This window comes from Hibiscus syriacus, unplaced genomic scaffold (genome assembly GCF_006381635.1).
Source record: "Hibiscus syriacus cultivar Baekdansim isolate YM2019G1 unplaced genomic scaffold, ASM638163v2 tig00110332_pilon, whole genome shotgun sequence".
Lineage (NCBI taxonomy): Eukaryota > Viridiplantae > Streptophyta > Magnoliopsida > Malvales > Malvaceae > Hibiscus > Hibiscus syriacus.
Window position 1 is genome coordinate 2,293,088 of NW_024062688.1, and position 16,327 is coordinate 2,309,414.

Genomic DNA, 16,327 nt, shown 5'->3' on the forward strand with positions numbered 1-16,327 from the left:
CACTGAGTCAGCCATTTCCGTCACTCGCTGACTCACTGGTCACTCTTTAAGCAATAACAATGGACCGAGATTCATCCGACGACGACAATGAAAACGATCGCCAAACCCTGATCCAACAAAACGACACCAAGAAGCTCCCGCATGAAATCCCAACCAGCCCCCGTGCTTCCGGCCCTCCGAGATCTAGCTTCCGCATCGAAGAACTCGAATCCCAGATACGACCGCGTTTCAAGCTCTCCTTCAACAAGCGTTACCTCTTCGCCATTATTCTCCCTCTTCTCTTCATCCCTATCTTCTTCTCCGCCGACATTCGCTCCCTCTTCTCCTCCAATATCTCCTCCCTTCAATTCAATACGGTGTCGGACCGAATCGAGGAATCCCAACTCCAAGCTCTTCACTTGTTAAACCAACAGCAAAGTTCCCTTCTTTCTCTTTGGAATCACACTTTCGTCAACTCCAACAATAATATCACAGCCGTCCAATTTGATGACATTAAAGCCGCATTGCTTAATCAGATCACGTTAAACAAACACATCCAGCAAATCCTCTTATCCCCTCACAGAACCGGGGACGCCGTTGAAAACGGCTCCGTTTTGGTCCCCAACTATTCCGGTTACAGTTTCGATCGTTGCGCAAAAGTTGACCAGAAATTCTCTGAAAGAAGAACAACCGAATGGAAACCCAAGCGCGATAAATTCTTGTTCGCCATTTGCTTGTCGGGTCAAATGAGTAACCATCTGATTTGTGTGGAGAAACACATGTTCTTCGCGGCGGTTCTGGGTCGGACGTTAGTGATTCCCAGCTCGAAATTCGATTATCAGTACGATCGAGTGCTGGATATCGATCACATTAACGATTGTGTTGGACAAAAGGTTGTTATCTCGTTTGAAGACTTCATGGAAATAAAAAAGAATCACGCTCACATTGATAGATTCATTTGCTATTTTTCGAGCCCTCAGCCGTGTTATGTGGATGAAGAGCATTTGAAGAAGCTGAGATCGTTAGGAATTTCGATGGGGAAATTGGAGAATGCTTGGAAGAATGAGGACACTAAGAAGGCGAGTCCAAAAACGGTTAAGGATGTGGAAGATAACTTCGCTTCGGATGATGATGTTATTGCAATTGGGGATGTCTTTTTTGCGGATGTGGAGACAGATTGGGTGACACAACCAGGTGGTCCGATTGCACATAAGTGTAAGACTTTGGTAGAACCAAGTAAGCTTATCTTGTTGACTGCTCAACGGTTTATTCAGACGTTCTTGGGAAGTGATTTTATCGCTCTTCATTTTCGGCGACATGGATTTTTGAAGTTCTGGTATGGTTTCAATTGGGAACTTGTGTAGGAAAGTTAGAATCTTTACTTTTAAGCCATAATGTTATGCTAGAGAACACAAGTCAAAGCTTAAAATGATGACATTAACTTTATTTTGCTTTGATTTAGTGTTGTTTGTTGTTTGATTGAGTATGTCAACCTTATCGGTTTTAGTTAAGTATATGACATAGTTTCAAGAACGGTAGGCTTTGATTTCAAAGTGTTTGGAATTTACTTGCATGAAAGAGTGTGTCCATCGTATTGAGAATTTCATGTTTTTGAGTCTTGAATGTTTTCGGATAATGTGGAATACTGGAATTGCATATAGATTCCCATCCTACCAGAAAGGGCTTGTCTTAACAAGTTGGTTCTGGCCATTGCCATTAATTGTTGGTCTATTGTCATCTTGGGTCAGTTTGTATGGCCTTATGCTTTGAGAGTGGGGTTTGTGTAAAATGCCACTAACATTACTTGCTTATTCCTCAGCAATGTTAAAAATCCGAGTTGCTTCTACCCTATTCCTCAAGCTGCGGGTTGCATCACTAGAATGATTGAAAGGGCCAATACTCCAATTATATACCTTTCAACAGATGCAGCAGAAAGCGAAACTGGTTTGCTACAATCAATGGTTGTGCTGAATGGGAAAACTGTACCACTGGTTAAACGACCTCCTCGTAGTTCAGCTGAAAAGTGGGATGCCTTGTTATACAGGCATGGCATTGAGAATGACCCTCAGGTGAGATTTTTATACTACTTTTATGTTAGGAGGAGATCAATATGAGTTAGTTTTGTTTTGAATATTCCTGTATTCTATTCAAAGGTTAGAATTATCTACATGACCAGGGCTAGTCTTCTCACCATTCAAGTCCTCAATCCTGATAAGTATAGGATTTTCTAGATTTCAAGTCCAACCTGTTGAAAAATAAAGGTTGACATATCCATTTGGCTTGTCAAGTAGTGAGGCTTGGTTTCCTATTTGTGGTGCACCCTGCTTTTTTTAGTCACATTGTGCCTAAAAGACCCTAGTGCTAGGTCCTATGTATTAGGAGTTGAATGATTGGATTCTACACATATCTGTTAGATCCATGGAATGAACAATGTTGTCAAGGTGTGGCACCGTGGCATGCCTATGCCTTAGCACTAAACAAAAAGTGCCTCGGACCTTTCTCGGGTGAGGCTTTTGATTTGGCGCATGGCTGATGCCCTTTGGTATTCTATGTTTGTAGGTAAAACTTGCCCTCTCTTTTGAGTTTATCATCGTGGTTATGTATCTTAAGCTTACTATACATACCTACATATACATATATTGTATATATACACCCAGAGCCATATGATATATGTTGTGTCTTTCAACCCAGCAAGCACTTCCTTATGCCTTGCGCCTAGAGCAATATAAGTGTCCTAGTGGCTAGAGTAGGACACTTGAATTCGAAACATTCTCAGACTTAGCTTGATTGAAGCTCAAACTCTAGCTCAGTTCAAGCTCGAACTCGAGTTCAAATCTGAAACTTAAATACATGAAAGTCTTATATTATATTTTTTAAAAACAATAATCTACAAATGTTAATATTATTAATAATTTAATTTAAAAAAAAATAAATTTAATATATTATTATTTTTAGTTGCTCGCAAACTTTTCGAGTCGGGTATCAAGTAGCTCGCTTCAGCTTGTTAAGAACTCCAGTTGAGTCCATTCTATTCGAGTTTTGATCGAGTTGAATTCGAGTAGCTCGTAATCTGTTTCGTCTCATTTATAACCTTAGTCCAGAGTGTGCCTTTTGCTCTTGACAACACTGGGCTTGGATTAACTTGTTGAGTTTTAATTATTGGAAAAGGTCCTCTTGCATTTCCTTGTTCTCTTTCAAGTTCTACTTGCCGATGATCAAAACCTTTGCTTGGCTTGAAAAGCACAACCATGCATTTGAAGTATTTGATTCACGTTATTATTCCGTACAGTTTGAGAAGTTTTGAATCCATGATCAAGCTCCCCAAATCATTACTATTTTGGTAGAGGATCAATCTAAATTTGCTCTTTAACTTATATGTTTGATAGGTGGAAGCTATGCTGGATAAGACCATCTGTGCTATGGCGAGTGTGTACATTGGATCCCCGGGATCAACATTCACGGAGGACATTTTAAGGCTCCGAAAGGGCTGGGGAACGGCATCATTATGTGACGAGTACTTGTGCCAAGGTGAAGTGCCAAACTTTACAGCAGAAGTTGAGGAGTGAAGAATATGCAGAAATGGGAAGCTGTAAAATTGTGAAGATGCTCCATTGCAGAGAATAGTAGGTGTGGTGTTATTGTATTATATGAGCCAATTTTATTTCGTTGATTTGATTACTAGTTTTGCTGCATTCTTACCACTGTGATGGAGTGCCATCCACTCTGGGGATCAAACCCCTAAACCTTAGTTAATTTGTTGTGTTTGTAAATCATTTGACAAGGAAGGGATCGAACCATTCATTAACTTAACAGCAGCACTATTTTCGTTTTTTATGAACTGAAAAAAACTCATGGTGGAAACAAATATGATAATATTTTCATTTAAAAAATTTAACAATTAAAAAAAAAATTGATTTGCCATATCATATAATTTTGGGTAAACTACACGTTTAGTAGCCTAACTATTACTTTTATTTTGTTTTACCCACTAAACTATTTTTATTTCAAAATCATGCCTAATGTTTATTTTTTGTTTCATTTTAGTCACTTATTGTTAAAAACCGTAAGTGTTGACTTGACTTTTTATTTTTTTTAAACATGATATTATCTTATGGTGATACATCAACATCATAATTAGTTTTTTAATGGTAGATGATCAAAATAAAAACAAAAGTAGACTTTAGGTATAATTTTAAAATAAAAAATAGTTGGGTGATCAAAATGAAACAAAAGAAATAGTTGGTATAAACGTTTAGTTTACCCTATAACTTAATATAGAAACTACCCCTTGTAAAGAGGAGATTCAAAGGGTTTGCTCATTGGACAGCTAAATTTTTATTTGGTGAGATAATCTAGTAATTGGCTTTCTAAAGAAGAAATGTTCATAGAAAAATAACAAATAGGAAACGATGTTAAGTGAGACTGATGGAGAAAAACAGATGATTTGAGAATATTTTTTTTATAATTGGGACATGGGCAAGGTTCATATCCTAATCAAGGGTTTCCAATGTTACTTTATATTGTGCACTTAACATATTATATAAATATATATTTTTCAAAATATTTTTTTGGTATTTGTATCGCATTCATATTATTTTTATTTTCTAAAATATGACTTTCCTTTATTTTTTGTGTTATATTCTAATCCATCACATATTTTGTATTGTGGTTGTAATTCAATTTAGGTATTCAAAAGTTTTCATGTAATTTTTATGTTTGTTCAAAGTATTATTTTTAAAAAGAAATTATTATTCTAAAAATGGAATATTTTGTTGGAAGTTAATTAATAATTTTCATATCACTTTTTATGCAAATGTCACTTCTTTTAATAGAAGGATCTAATTTTAATAAAAAAAACAAAAATATTTAAAATTATAAAATGGTTTACAACTATCATCTTAAGTTAAATACATAATTTGGACATTACCCGATAACATTGACATAAAATTATAGTCATTTTAGAACATAAAAGGATCGTACATGGAAAATGTTAAAAAATCAACAAAAAAGCTCGAACGAAAATAGATACAAAAAAATTTGACTGCATCGACAAACGAATCATAAAAGAGAATTAAGATATTGAAAGACCACCGAAAACCGCAAATCAGAACTGAGTTTCGTGAGAAATTACCCACAAACGCAAAATAATATATTCAAATTCAATTCGATGATCTAGAGCATGGAAGATTAACAGATTACAAATAAGTGTCATCTTGATCAGTCGTGACTAGAGTTTCAAATAGAGGTCGAATAGAGAAATAGTGGTCACTAGAGTTTCAAATAGCAGTCAAATAGAGAAATAGTGGTCGCTAATTGCGCTCGCGACGGCGTTCAAAACCGTCATCGCTGAAAATAACAATGTGAATCGGAATCACACCAATAACGATGGATCGCAACCGTAATTTAATGAGTAGCAGCTAATCACAACAATAGAAGACCACTATTCCGCTATTGTCCCGCTATTTTATTTAAAAGAAAATCCACTTTTTATATATAAAAGAATATCTCCTTTAGAAAAAGTCACAACCGAGAAATCCGCAATGATTGCAATTGCATTAGTTATATCCGCAATTATGATAAACACGACACAACTGAAAATGTAGCTACAACTGTAATTTAAATCTTTACTGATGGCATCGTCAAATCCAACTAAGAGAAAATATAAAATAAAAAGAACTACCAAACAACTTAGAAAGCAGCAAAAAAATTACCACAAAGATAAAGTCGTTTTTATTTTAAAAAGAGAGAGAGACAGAACTGATGGTTAGCGATCAACATCAAAATCAGTGTTGTCACTATCTAAACAAAATTAAAGAATAAAAAGTTGATATGATCTATAGAAAGCGAAACAAACTCACAAAACAAAAAGAGAGAGTGGGCACACTTTTTTTTTATTAAACTACGGTGATTACAAGTGATAATATCTGTTCTAAAGACCCTAAATCATTTGACAATAAACGTTCAATTATCTGAACAATCACTAATGTTTGAACTCGAATCTTCTAAAAAAACAATTATCCCATTAACCATACAACATACACACGTTTTAAATAATAATTGTTTAGTCGGTCAAAATTTTACGTTATTTGGTAATTTTTATTATTATAAGCATTAAATCGAATCATTAGTAAAGGGCTTATTTACAATAGTGCTTATAATAGAACACTGGGACAAATACTTTCACCAAATTAAAATAAGTAAAAACGCACATGACCTTAAAAAAAATAGTGTCGTACTCAAACTACCTTTGCATTTACCATGACTTTTAAATTTAAAAAAAATTAATATATCTTTTGATCAACAGTTTATGTTGTTAATAATTATAATATTGATGTGATACTTCACTTTGCTGACAAAATGATCTATGATTATTGGTGATGGCACCGATAACGTGACAAATGTAATAAATTAATTTTTGACTTTGAAGATCAAATTGATTTTTTTAAGTTTAATGGTTTATTTTTTAAAAGTTTAATGGTTTGTTTGAGTTATTAGGAAAAATATTTTAAATTTAAAATAAAAATTATTCAAAAAAATTAAATATTAAAATTATCAAAAATAAAAGTTAAATTACTGATGTAGTTTATCTTATATATAAACTATCTATAGATGTAATGACACTTGATTATTATATAATAATGCGATATTAGTGACGATAAAAAAGTGATAAAAACAATCAAATATTATACTTACACGTCCTTAGTGGCGATGATTAATGCATGTGTGTATATTATTATTAGCCATTGTTAAACGATCTCGAAAGATATCCTGAGATCACCTATTTATATACTCAATATTATATGAGGTCGAGCAATGATATATTGATATTTGTATATACTATATTGCCTAGATGGCTTGATGTTAATAATTCATGGTTAGGCTCAGTTGTAAATCAAGGAAAACATGAAACTTATTGTTGAGAAGCATGTCATACCTTGTTACACATATGTTACTGTTATTTTATGTTATCATAAACAATATGTTTATGTTTATGATACTCGTAATATGATCATCATATTAGCGTCATATTATTTAACTTGTGGAATTCAGTGTTCGAATGCTTTTCGTGATTTGTGGAGCACCATCGTCATATTATGTTTCTTTATTTATTTTTTAAAAATTATATATTTTTAATATTAATTAATATTTAAAAAGTAATTGGCGGTTCCGCCGGTGCGTGGGTATATATATCCATAGGACTTTTACTATTATTGATCAGTTTGTGAAACCCATGTTTATTTTGAAGTTATTTTATAAATGGTTGAGTCGGAGCTCTGAATTTGTAAATTTTATTTTTAATATTTATAGAATTTGATAAATTTTTAAATATGAAAGATCAAATATGTCACATATATGTAATAGTTTTAGTTTGAACAAGAATGATGTTTTAAAGTGCAGGGATTTGGCGTCATCCACGTTTTGTTTACCTTCCAATTATGCAGAACCGCTGCACTTAGTTATGTAGTTTTAGTGGAATGGATGGTTAATTCAGATTTGATCCTGAAGTCTGGATTTAGACGCGTACTTTCTGCTGGATGCAGTTTTCCTTTTAGTGAAAAACGGATTCTTTTAATGTGAGTATGCGACTAAAATCGGAGGCAATGCACGTTATGGATATGCGAGATATTTTTTTTGTTTCCCTCGGTTCTAAGGTTTCGTCTTGATAAATTCGGATCGATTCTGTCGCAAGCGCTTTTCGGGTGGACCCGAAATTTGGCTTCGACTTGGAATAAAATATTGGAGTCGCCACCGATCATTTATTTTTCGTAAAAAATTTGGTTGATCGGATACCATCTTACCTGATCTGCGTTTTACCAGAAATATGTCGGATTCGGGAGTCGGTTACAGTCAATGAAGGATTAACACCCTTGAACTGCCCTTTCGGTACCATTTAATTTATCGGTTGTCTTAATTGCGAAAATTACAATTTAAATTAAAATTTAGAGATTCGATTCAAATTACTTACCTTTGATTGATTAAAATTATCCTAAAAAATCATAAGTAAAGTAAGAAAATAAAACAAACAAACAAACACAAAGAGTTAGTATTAAGATCGAAATAAAAAAATAAATAAAAGGAATGAAAAAAAATCAAATTAAAAATTAAATTGGAAACAGTTAAAATTTATGGGTCGAATTAATCTTAAGAACGAGCTGCAAGAAAAACAAAAACTTAAGGGATTAAATAGCAAAAATAAAAAAAATAAAGTACTAAAATAACACAAACGAAAAATTAAAGGATTAAAGTAGAAGGATCTAATAAATATATATGAATAAATATGAGCCTCAACAATTAATTTAAAATGAATACAAGGACCCAAAACCTAATTATGCTAACTAAAAATGCAAGAAAACATAAGATAGTTACTAAATAAAAATAAACAAAGATATAAATTCAAAAAATTAAAACAACAGTGACTAAATTAAAAGTTAATAGTGACTAAAATAAAGGAAATGAAAGTTACATGCATAAATCATCACAAAATATAACATATTGGTGATCGAATTGAAAAAAACAAAAATAAAGTGCCAAAAATAAAATAAAATAAAAACATAGAGCTTTGGTGACTAGAATGTAAAAACAAGGTAATATTAGAGGGACCTAAACGTCATTATACTCAAGGATTTGGTGACTGGTTTTTAAAAAATGTGATAATGGAGTGGCTTAAACATAAATAGTCCAAAAGTTTAAGAGACCAACATAAAAGATGGCAAGAAATTAAAGGGCCCTATGTGAGGTTAAACCAAAATTAAAATGAAAACATTTTTTCTTTTCCCCAATTCCAGAACACGTGAATCACTTCCCCTTCCCCTTTATATCTTCATTATATGCGATGAACCCTAACATTTTCTTAGCATTTCTTCCTCCTCTCACAACACTCATCGCCGCTCACGGTGGAGCCATAACCCGCGCCACCTCGGTAAGTTTCCTTTTTCATATATATATATATATATATATTGAAAGCATTGAATATAAACGACAAAAAAAACTATAAACTAAAATCTACTACCTTAATTACATTTCAATAACTAAACTAATAAACCAAAAATGAAATAAAATTAAAAAATACCACTTCGCTTTGAAACAAATTCGATTCTATTTTTGATTCCTGAAGAATTCCTTTTTTCTGTATTTTTATTTTTATTGCTTGTTCCTTGCTGAAAAACCGAGAAGAACCCCTTACAATTATTTCCCTTCCTTTCTGTTTTCCCCCCTCTCATGTCCATACATGCATCCGGCTTTTATAGCCAATTTCACAATGATTTTACACTTTAAAATAATGCAATTTGTGATGATGCTTTGGATAAAAGTTCACATGCACCCTCATCCTTTTTGCTTTGGCATTGGCAGGAAAACAAGTGATAGTGTTCTTGTGGTAGCCAGGCTGGGCGAGGTATGGGCTGTTGGGGATGAGGACAAAATTTGGGGTCTACAGCTGCCCCTCTTTGCACATTCTTGTGTTAACAAGAATAGGGCAAAGATGAAAAAGACAACCAGTTTTTGTCCGGTACATTTTTTTTGTTTTGAGACTTGATACATTTGTTGGGGAGTAATTGTAATTGGGCTTCAGACTGAGCATGGAATTGGGCCTTGGTCTTCTTCTCGATTAAATACCTCGGCTTGAAAATTCTTCCAGAAGGTAGTTCCTCGTTGCTACCATGCGGTTGATATGCCTCTGAGATGAATGAAATCGAACTCAAAAGTCTTGATGTTGGTAGATAATCCTTCTAGCCTTGAGTTATTCTGCAAAAGATGTGTCTTTAAGCTGAGTGTAATCGAACTCAAAAGGTCTTTTGTTGACAGATAACCCTTCTAGCCTTGAGTTATGATGAAAATGACGTGTCTTGGAGCTGAATAAAATCGAATCTCGAAGGTATTTGATGAAAGATAGCTCTTCTCGACTTAAGCTATACTGCAAATGATATGTCTTTGAGCTGAATATAATCGAACTCGAAGGTCTTTTGTTGACATATAACCCTTCTAGCCTTAAGTTATGTTGTAAATGACGTGCCTTGGAGTTGAGTGTAGTCGAACTCGAAGGTATTTGGTTGGCAGATAGCCCTTCTAGCCTTGAGTTATGCTACAAATAACGTGCCTTGGAGCTGAGCGTAGTCGAACTCGAAGGTCTTTGGTTGGCAGTTAGCACTTCTCGACTTAAGCTATACTACAAATGATGTGCCTTTGAGCTGAGTATAATCGAACTCGAAGGTATTTTGTTGATAGATAACCCTTCTAGCCTTGAGTTATGTTGCAAATGATGTGTCTTTGAGCTGAGTGTAATCGAACTCGAAGGTCTTTTGTTAGCAGATAACCCTTCTTGCCTTGAGCTAAGCTGCAAATGAGCACGATATCCTTCATCGTGAAGTTGAAATCGTGAATGACCCATTCATTGTGAAGTTGAGCCTCGAATTGGATATCCTTCATCGTGAAGTTGAAATCCAAGGGTTGCATTGTTACTGGTGGACATGATATCCTTCGTCGTGAAGTTGAAATCGTGGATGGCCCCTTCGTCGTGAAGTTGAACCTTGAATTGGATATCTTTCGTCGAGAAGTTGAAATCCAAGTTAAGTTGCATTCTTTCGAGGCCGATATCCTTCGCCGTGAAGTTGAAATTGACTCTGAAACTGAAAAGTTTATTGACAAACACTCCCTCTTTGAGTTGGATATCATTCGTCGTAAAGTTGAAATCCAATTTAGAGATAGATGTTGCTTGTGTGTACGATTCCCTTTGTCATGAAGTTGAAACCGTGGATGTGTGGGCATGATATCCTCCGTTATGGAGTTGAAATCATGGATTCGTGGGTACGATATCCTCTGTCATGGAGTTGAAATCGTGGATGGCTCATTCGTCGTGAAGTTGAGCAACTTGAATATCCTTCGTCGTGAAGTTGAAATCCAAGCTTGTGTTGTTTCGAGTCCAATATCTTTCACCGTGAAGTTGAAATTGGCTCTGAAACTGAAAAGTTTATTGATAGACACTCATTCTTTGAGTTGAATATCCTTCGTCGTGAAGTTGAAATCCAATCTAGAGATGGATGTTGTTTGTGGGTACGATTCCCTTCGTCGTGAAGTTTGTCTTCGAATAAGATATCATTCGTCGTGAAGTTGAAATTTTCTCTCGAGCAAATTGTGAGTTTAATATCCTTCGCTGTGAAGTTGAAATTGACTCTGAATGAAACTGGAAAATTGTTTGTTGAGTACAATATCCTTCACCGTGAAGTTGAAATTGACTCTGAATGATATTGAAAAGTTGTTTGTTGACAGCCACTCCTTCGCTGTGAAATTGAACATCCACCATCAATTTCTGAATGTGCTTTTGAATCGAGTATCTTTCTTCTTGAAGTTGAAACTTGACTCTAAAAGCTGCAAAAATATGTATAAAAATGATGAATGTGATGATCTTAAGTATGTCTAAGATGCATGCAACATGAATTAGTTTTATCTCATTGTGCTTTGTCTGCTTGTTCCTACATGTGGAGGAAAGACCTTCAGAAGGTCTGATTGTTCGCATCATGATGTTGAATCCCCAAACATGCCCCAATATTCGATGTTGAATCTCGAAAGATGCCCCAACATTTGATATTGAAAAGATGCCCTCTATTGCTTCAGCGCTGATTTTAAACATGAGCTTTGCGTCTGAGAACCACATGTCAAATACCAAGATCCACTATAGAGAGATTGTCTTGTTTGAAAAAGAATTTTCTTCTTCTTTTATTTTCAAAAGTTCTGAAAATATCAATTAGAAAAGTTTTGAAAAAAAATGTTTAATCAAAAAGTTTTGAAAATATTGCCCCTTTCTAGGTTTCACAATTGAGATGAATCATAAAACTAGAGTTCATTGGACATCAAAGAATTAATTACACTGTTAATCCTTCAATAAATTATAGCTATTTGACAAGTGTCAAGATCAAAGCTATCTTTGGTAAAGGATAAAAAGAGTCTCAGGTTCTTATGTTTTGGTCAATGGTTTGGCCTTCTTATTTCTTTGATGTTCACTGATCTGATGGGGTAGCTTGTATCTCATCTAATGGAAGTGTTCGTCGGCTCCCAGCTCTCATGGTCATACTCAGATTGTGCAATGCCTTATCATGAAATTTGTGCGATCGCCTCAGCTGCACTATTTTTACATTCAAACCGCCTTTTCAAGTTTTCAACTTGAATTCTTCTTTGATTTTAAGATGTCATTCAGAATTTACGTCTTGAACCCCCTTTGTTATTTTCCTCTATCATGCATTAAAGATTTTAGAAAACCTTTTGCAAATAAAAATTAATCCTGATGGGTGGAATGAAATCTGAAGATAGTCTCTTCTGTTTATAAATCCATGTATGATTAGAATGGACTTTTTAAGGCACATAATATAGGTCATGGTTCATGGTTATGAAAGAAATGGATAAATAGGCCCAAACATGTGTTTCAGGGTATTGAACCAAGGATCAATTCATTCTGATGCCTTCCATCTTGTCTTGCTCCCATCATGCCTCAATTGCTCAGGCTCGTCCTCAAAAAGTTGATACGAGATGCCCCAAGTTGTGTCTTCTGGTGTGAAGGTTCATGTTCAAGTTAACATCCAACGTTTGCAGGTTTTATTGGTAAAAATATTGGTTTTACATCTAAAAAGACGATGGTGTGACTTTTTTGACTCAAAGGTATCGGTATGACTCTCCATGGATTATTCTGGGTAAAGAATCGATGGATTTTTTTTGGAACATGATAAGAAATGTCTGATCTTGCCATGTGTCAAAAATCTATAATTCTTGAAGAATTAAAAGAATCTTTAATTCATTTAATACTCGAATAACTAAAGATTAAAATTTGCTCAATTATTTCACCTTAGAAGGTAGCATAAATTCAGTCGTTTAAAAGATTAAGCAAACATGAAAGATAAAAAAAATGTGTTCAAACAAAACAGTCCTCTCAGTGCAAATGGTAGATACAATGTCCTTTTCTTCGATTATTCTTGCCCCTGAATCCATCAGGTTTTGGATCTTGTGCCACAGTGCCTTGCCGTTCTCAAAGGGATGTCTGGAGCTTCCTATGTGATAATTGTGCACGATATCAACATCGTAACCTTCGGGATATGGGGGCTCTTTTCTCAGATCATCCAAGCAGGCTTGGCCATACTATCAACTGATTAGGCTCCCACTGTACTGATTTCAGTTTTTTAATTGTTAAAAATATTTCTTCCATGTGGTGTCACGTAATTAAGAATACTGCATTGAATCCTCCATGAAAAAATTTCATGTTTATGAAAACGCTTAAAATGAAATGTAGATGCAAAAATGCATGAAATGCTCAATGAATTGATCCGAAAACATGTATGTTATTATAAATAATATTTATTGGGACAAAAGTGTTTTATCTTTTAAGAGACAAAAATATTCTGACATCTTCTGACATGTTAACTAGTCTTCTGCCTTCTTATGTCACCGGTTGAATAATCTATCGAACCGCTCCGACTTTTCTGGATGAACTGTGCAAATGTTGAGTCGCTTTTTGTAATAGTCCAAAAAGTCTCGAATGACTGTATATATGGCATCCATCTTTTGTTGAACCTGTTTCCAACGAATACGTCATTGAAGCCCTTAATTGATAGGAACTATGTGAATTTCATTTGTCTATTTTTTGAATTCGTCAGTAATGGTCTCCAATTTCAGCTATCGTTTTGCCATTGTTGTCTTTGAAGAGACTCCCAGGATCAGTAACCTTCATCTTGCCCCTGCAACCTCTGCCGGTCAATTCTTCAAAGATAGACTCTCATTGTGCTTGATGTAGACCCGATTCATTTTGAGTCCTTTATAATGCAGCAGAGTGATATACTCCTCAATTGTGGGCACCACGTCTTCTGGATTGAATGTGACACATAATCTCCTTGTAGACTGTCCTCTTCATTTTCATCTCTTGTATTACAACCCCTTTGTCCATTAATACAAATTATTTATGTTTAACAAACACGTTTTTGTGGATCAACACCTTTTTTAAATGATGCAAATGATGAAAATAAAATAAAAGAGAACAAAAATAAAAAGAGTTAGTAAGGTAAAAATAATAATAAAAACAATTATGAAAATAAAAGTCTTACCCCACATGTTTATTATTCCTGACATGATCTCTATCCCGCGTGCTAATTTCAAACAAATCCTAACCGCATATTTGTCTAGTTTGCATGCTTTGAACAGAAAGTAAAGCAAGAAAGAAAGTAGCTTATGGTTTGGAATGAGGTTTCGGGGTAGGCTCTAATTCTCCATAGTCTCCCGGTTTAGGTTATAAAAAACGGTACCCGAGTTCTCCTTGTCGGTGCCCTCTTGGGCTTGCTAGACCCTTAGTCCTAAACCCATCATAGGCTTGTGTGTACTAAGTTAAACTCGAGAGGACACATTCTCTTATGTTTGTGCGGTGAATAAATTCACATGAAGACATAAGGTATATGAATCCCGAAGGCTACTTGCTAGGCCTATGCGGTGAATAAATTCACACGAAGGCGTCACTTTCACCCCACTTAAATAGGATTCGGAGCTCGGGTATAGAGCCTGAAATGAAAATTTTGAAAATATGAAATCATTGAGAAAACGTCAGTACAACTATTTATTTGAAAAAAATAATCAAAGGTAAATAATTGGAATCGAATAAATAAATTTAAGTTTACCATTTTCGCTTAAAACTACAACCGAAAATTAATTTAGGCCTGACTCACTTACCTGTCCCCAGCGGAGTCGCCAAGCTGTCGCAACCGCCTTTCGGGTGGGCCCAGAATTTGGCTTCGACTTGGAATAAAATATTGGAGTCGCCACCGATCATTTATTTTTCGTAAAAAATTTGGTTGATCGAATACCATCTTACATGATCTGCGTTTTACCAGAAATATGTCAGATTCGGGAGTCGGTTACAGTCAAGGAATGATTAGAACCCTTGAACTGCCCTTTCGGTACCATTTAATTTATCGGGTGTCTTAATTGCGAAAATTACAATTTAAATTAAAATTTAGAGATTTGATTCAAATTACTTACCTTTGATTGATTAAAATTATCCTAAAAAATCATAAATAAAGTAAGAAAATAAAACAAACAAACACAAAGAGTTAGTATTAAGATCGAAATAAAAAAAATAAAAGGAATGAAAAAATATCAAATTAAAAATTAAATAGGAAACAATTAAAATTTATGGGTCGAATTAATCTTAAGAACGAGCTGCAAGAAAAACAAAAACTTAAGGGATTAAATAGCAAAAATAAAAAAAAATAAAGTACTAAAATAACACAAACGAAAAATTAAAGGATTAAAGTAGAATAATCTAATAAATATATATGAACAAATATGAGCCTCAACAATTAATTTAAAATGAATACAAGGACCCAAAACCTAATTATGTTAACTAAAAATGTAAGAAAACATAAATAAAAATAAACAAGGATCTAAATTCAAAAAATTAAAATAACAGTGGCTAAATTAAAAGTTAATAGTGACTAAAATAAAGGAAATGAAAGTTACATGCATAAATCATCACAAAATATAATATATTGGTGATCGATTTGAAAATAACGAAAATAAAGCGCCAAAAATAAAATAAAATAAAAAAATAGAGCTTTGGTGACTAGAATGTAAAAATAAGGTAATATTAGAGGGACCTAAACGTGATTAGACTCAAAGATTTGGTGACTGTTTTTTAAAAAATATAATAATGGAGTGGCTTAAACATAAATAGTCCAAAAGTTTAAGATACCAACATAAAAGATGGCAAGAAATTAAAGGGCCCTATGTGAGGTTAACCCAAAATTAAAATGAAAGCATTTTTCCTTTTCCCAATTCCAGAACACGTGAACCACTTTCCCTTCCCCTTTATATCTTCATTATATGCGATGAACCCTAACATTTTCTTAGCATTTCTTCCTCCTCTCACAACACTCATCGCCGCTCACAGTGGAGCCATAACCCACGCCACCTCGGTAAGTTTTTAACCCCTTTTCATATATATATATATATATATATATATTGAAAGCATTGAATATAAACGAAAAAAAACTATAAACTAAAATCTACTATCTTAATTACATTTCAATAACTAAACTAATAAACCAAAAATGAAATAAAATTAGAAAATACCACTTCGCTTTGAAACAAATTCGATTCTATTTTTGATTCTTGAAGAATTCCTTTTCTCTGTATTTTTATTTTTATTGCTCGTTCCTTTGCTGAAAAATCGAGAAGAACCCCTTACAATTGTTTCCCTTCCTTTCTGTTTTCCCCCTCTCATGTTCATACATGCATTAGGCTTTTATAGCCAATTTCACAATGATTTTATACTTTAAAATAATGTAATTTGTGATGATGCTTTGGATAAAAGTTCACATGC

The 16,327-nt window shown here is 34.0% G+C and overlaps 1 protein-coding gene across 2 annotated transcripts; it reads left to right on the top strand.

Annotated features, from left to right (window-relative positions):
* On the top strand, nucleotides 1-3,771 carry LOC120119386 (O-fucosyltransferase 36-like). Of its 2 annotated transcripts, none has more exons than XM_039139190.1 (3): nucleotides 1-1,315; nucleotides 1,799-2,048; nucleotides 3,366-3,771. In XM_039139190.1, exons 1-3 carry the CDS (start codon nucleotides 60-62, stop codon nucleotides 3,543-3,545), a joined length of 1,686 nt encoding a protein of 561 aa, XP_038995121.1. In that variant the 5' UTR covers nucleotides 1-59; the 3' UTR covers nucleotides 3,546-3,771. The 2 variants fall into 2 exon arrangements, with proteins under 2 accessions (XP_038995121.1, XP_038995122.1); XM_039139191.1 differs by lacking the exon at nucleotides 3,366-3,771 and adding an exon at nucleotides 2,156-2,288 and having other exon boundaries at nucleotides 3-1,315.
* Nucleotides 3,772-16,327: the final 12,556 nt, after the last annotated feature.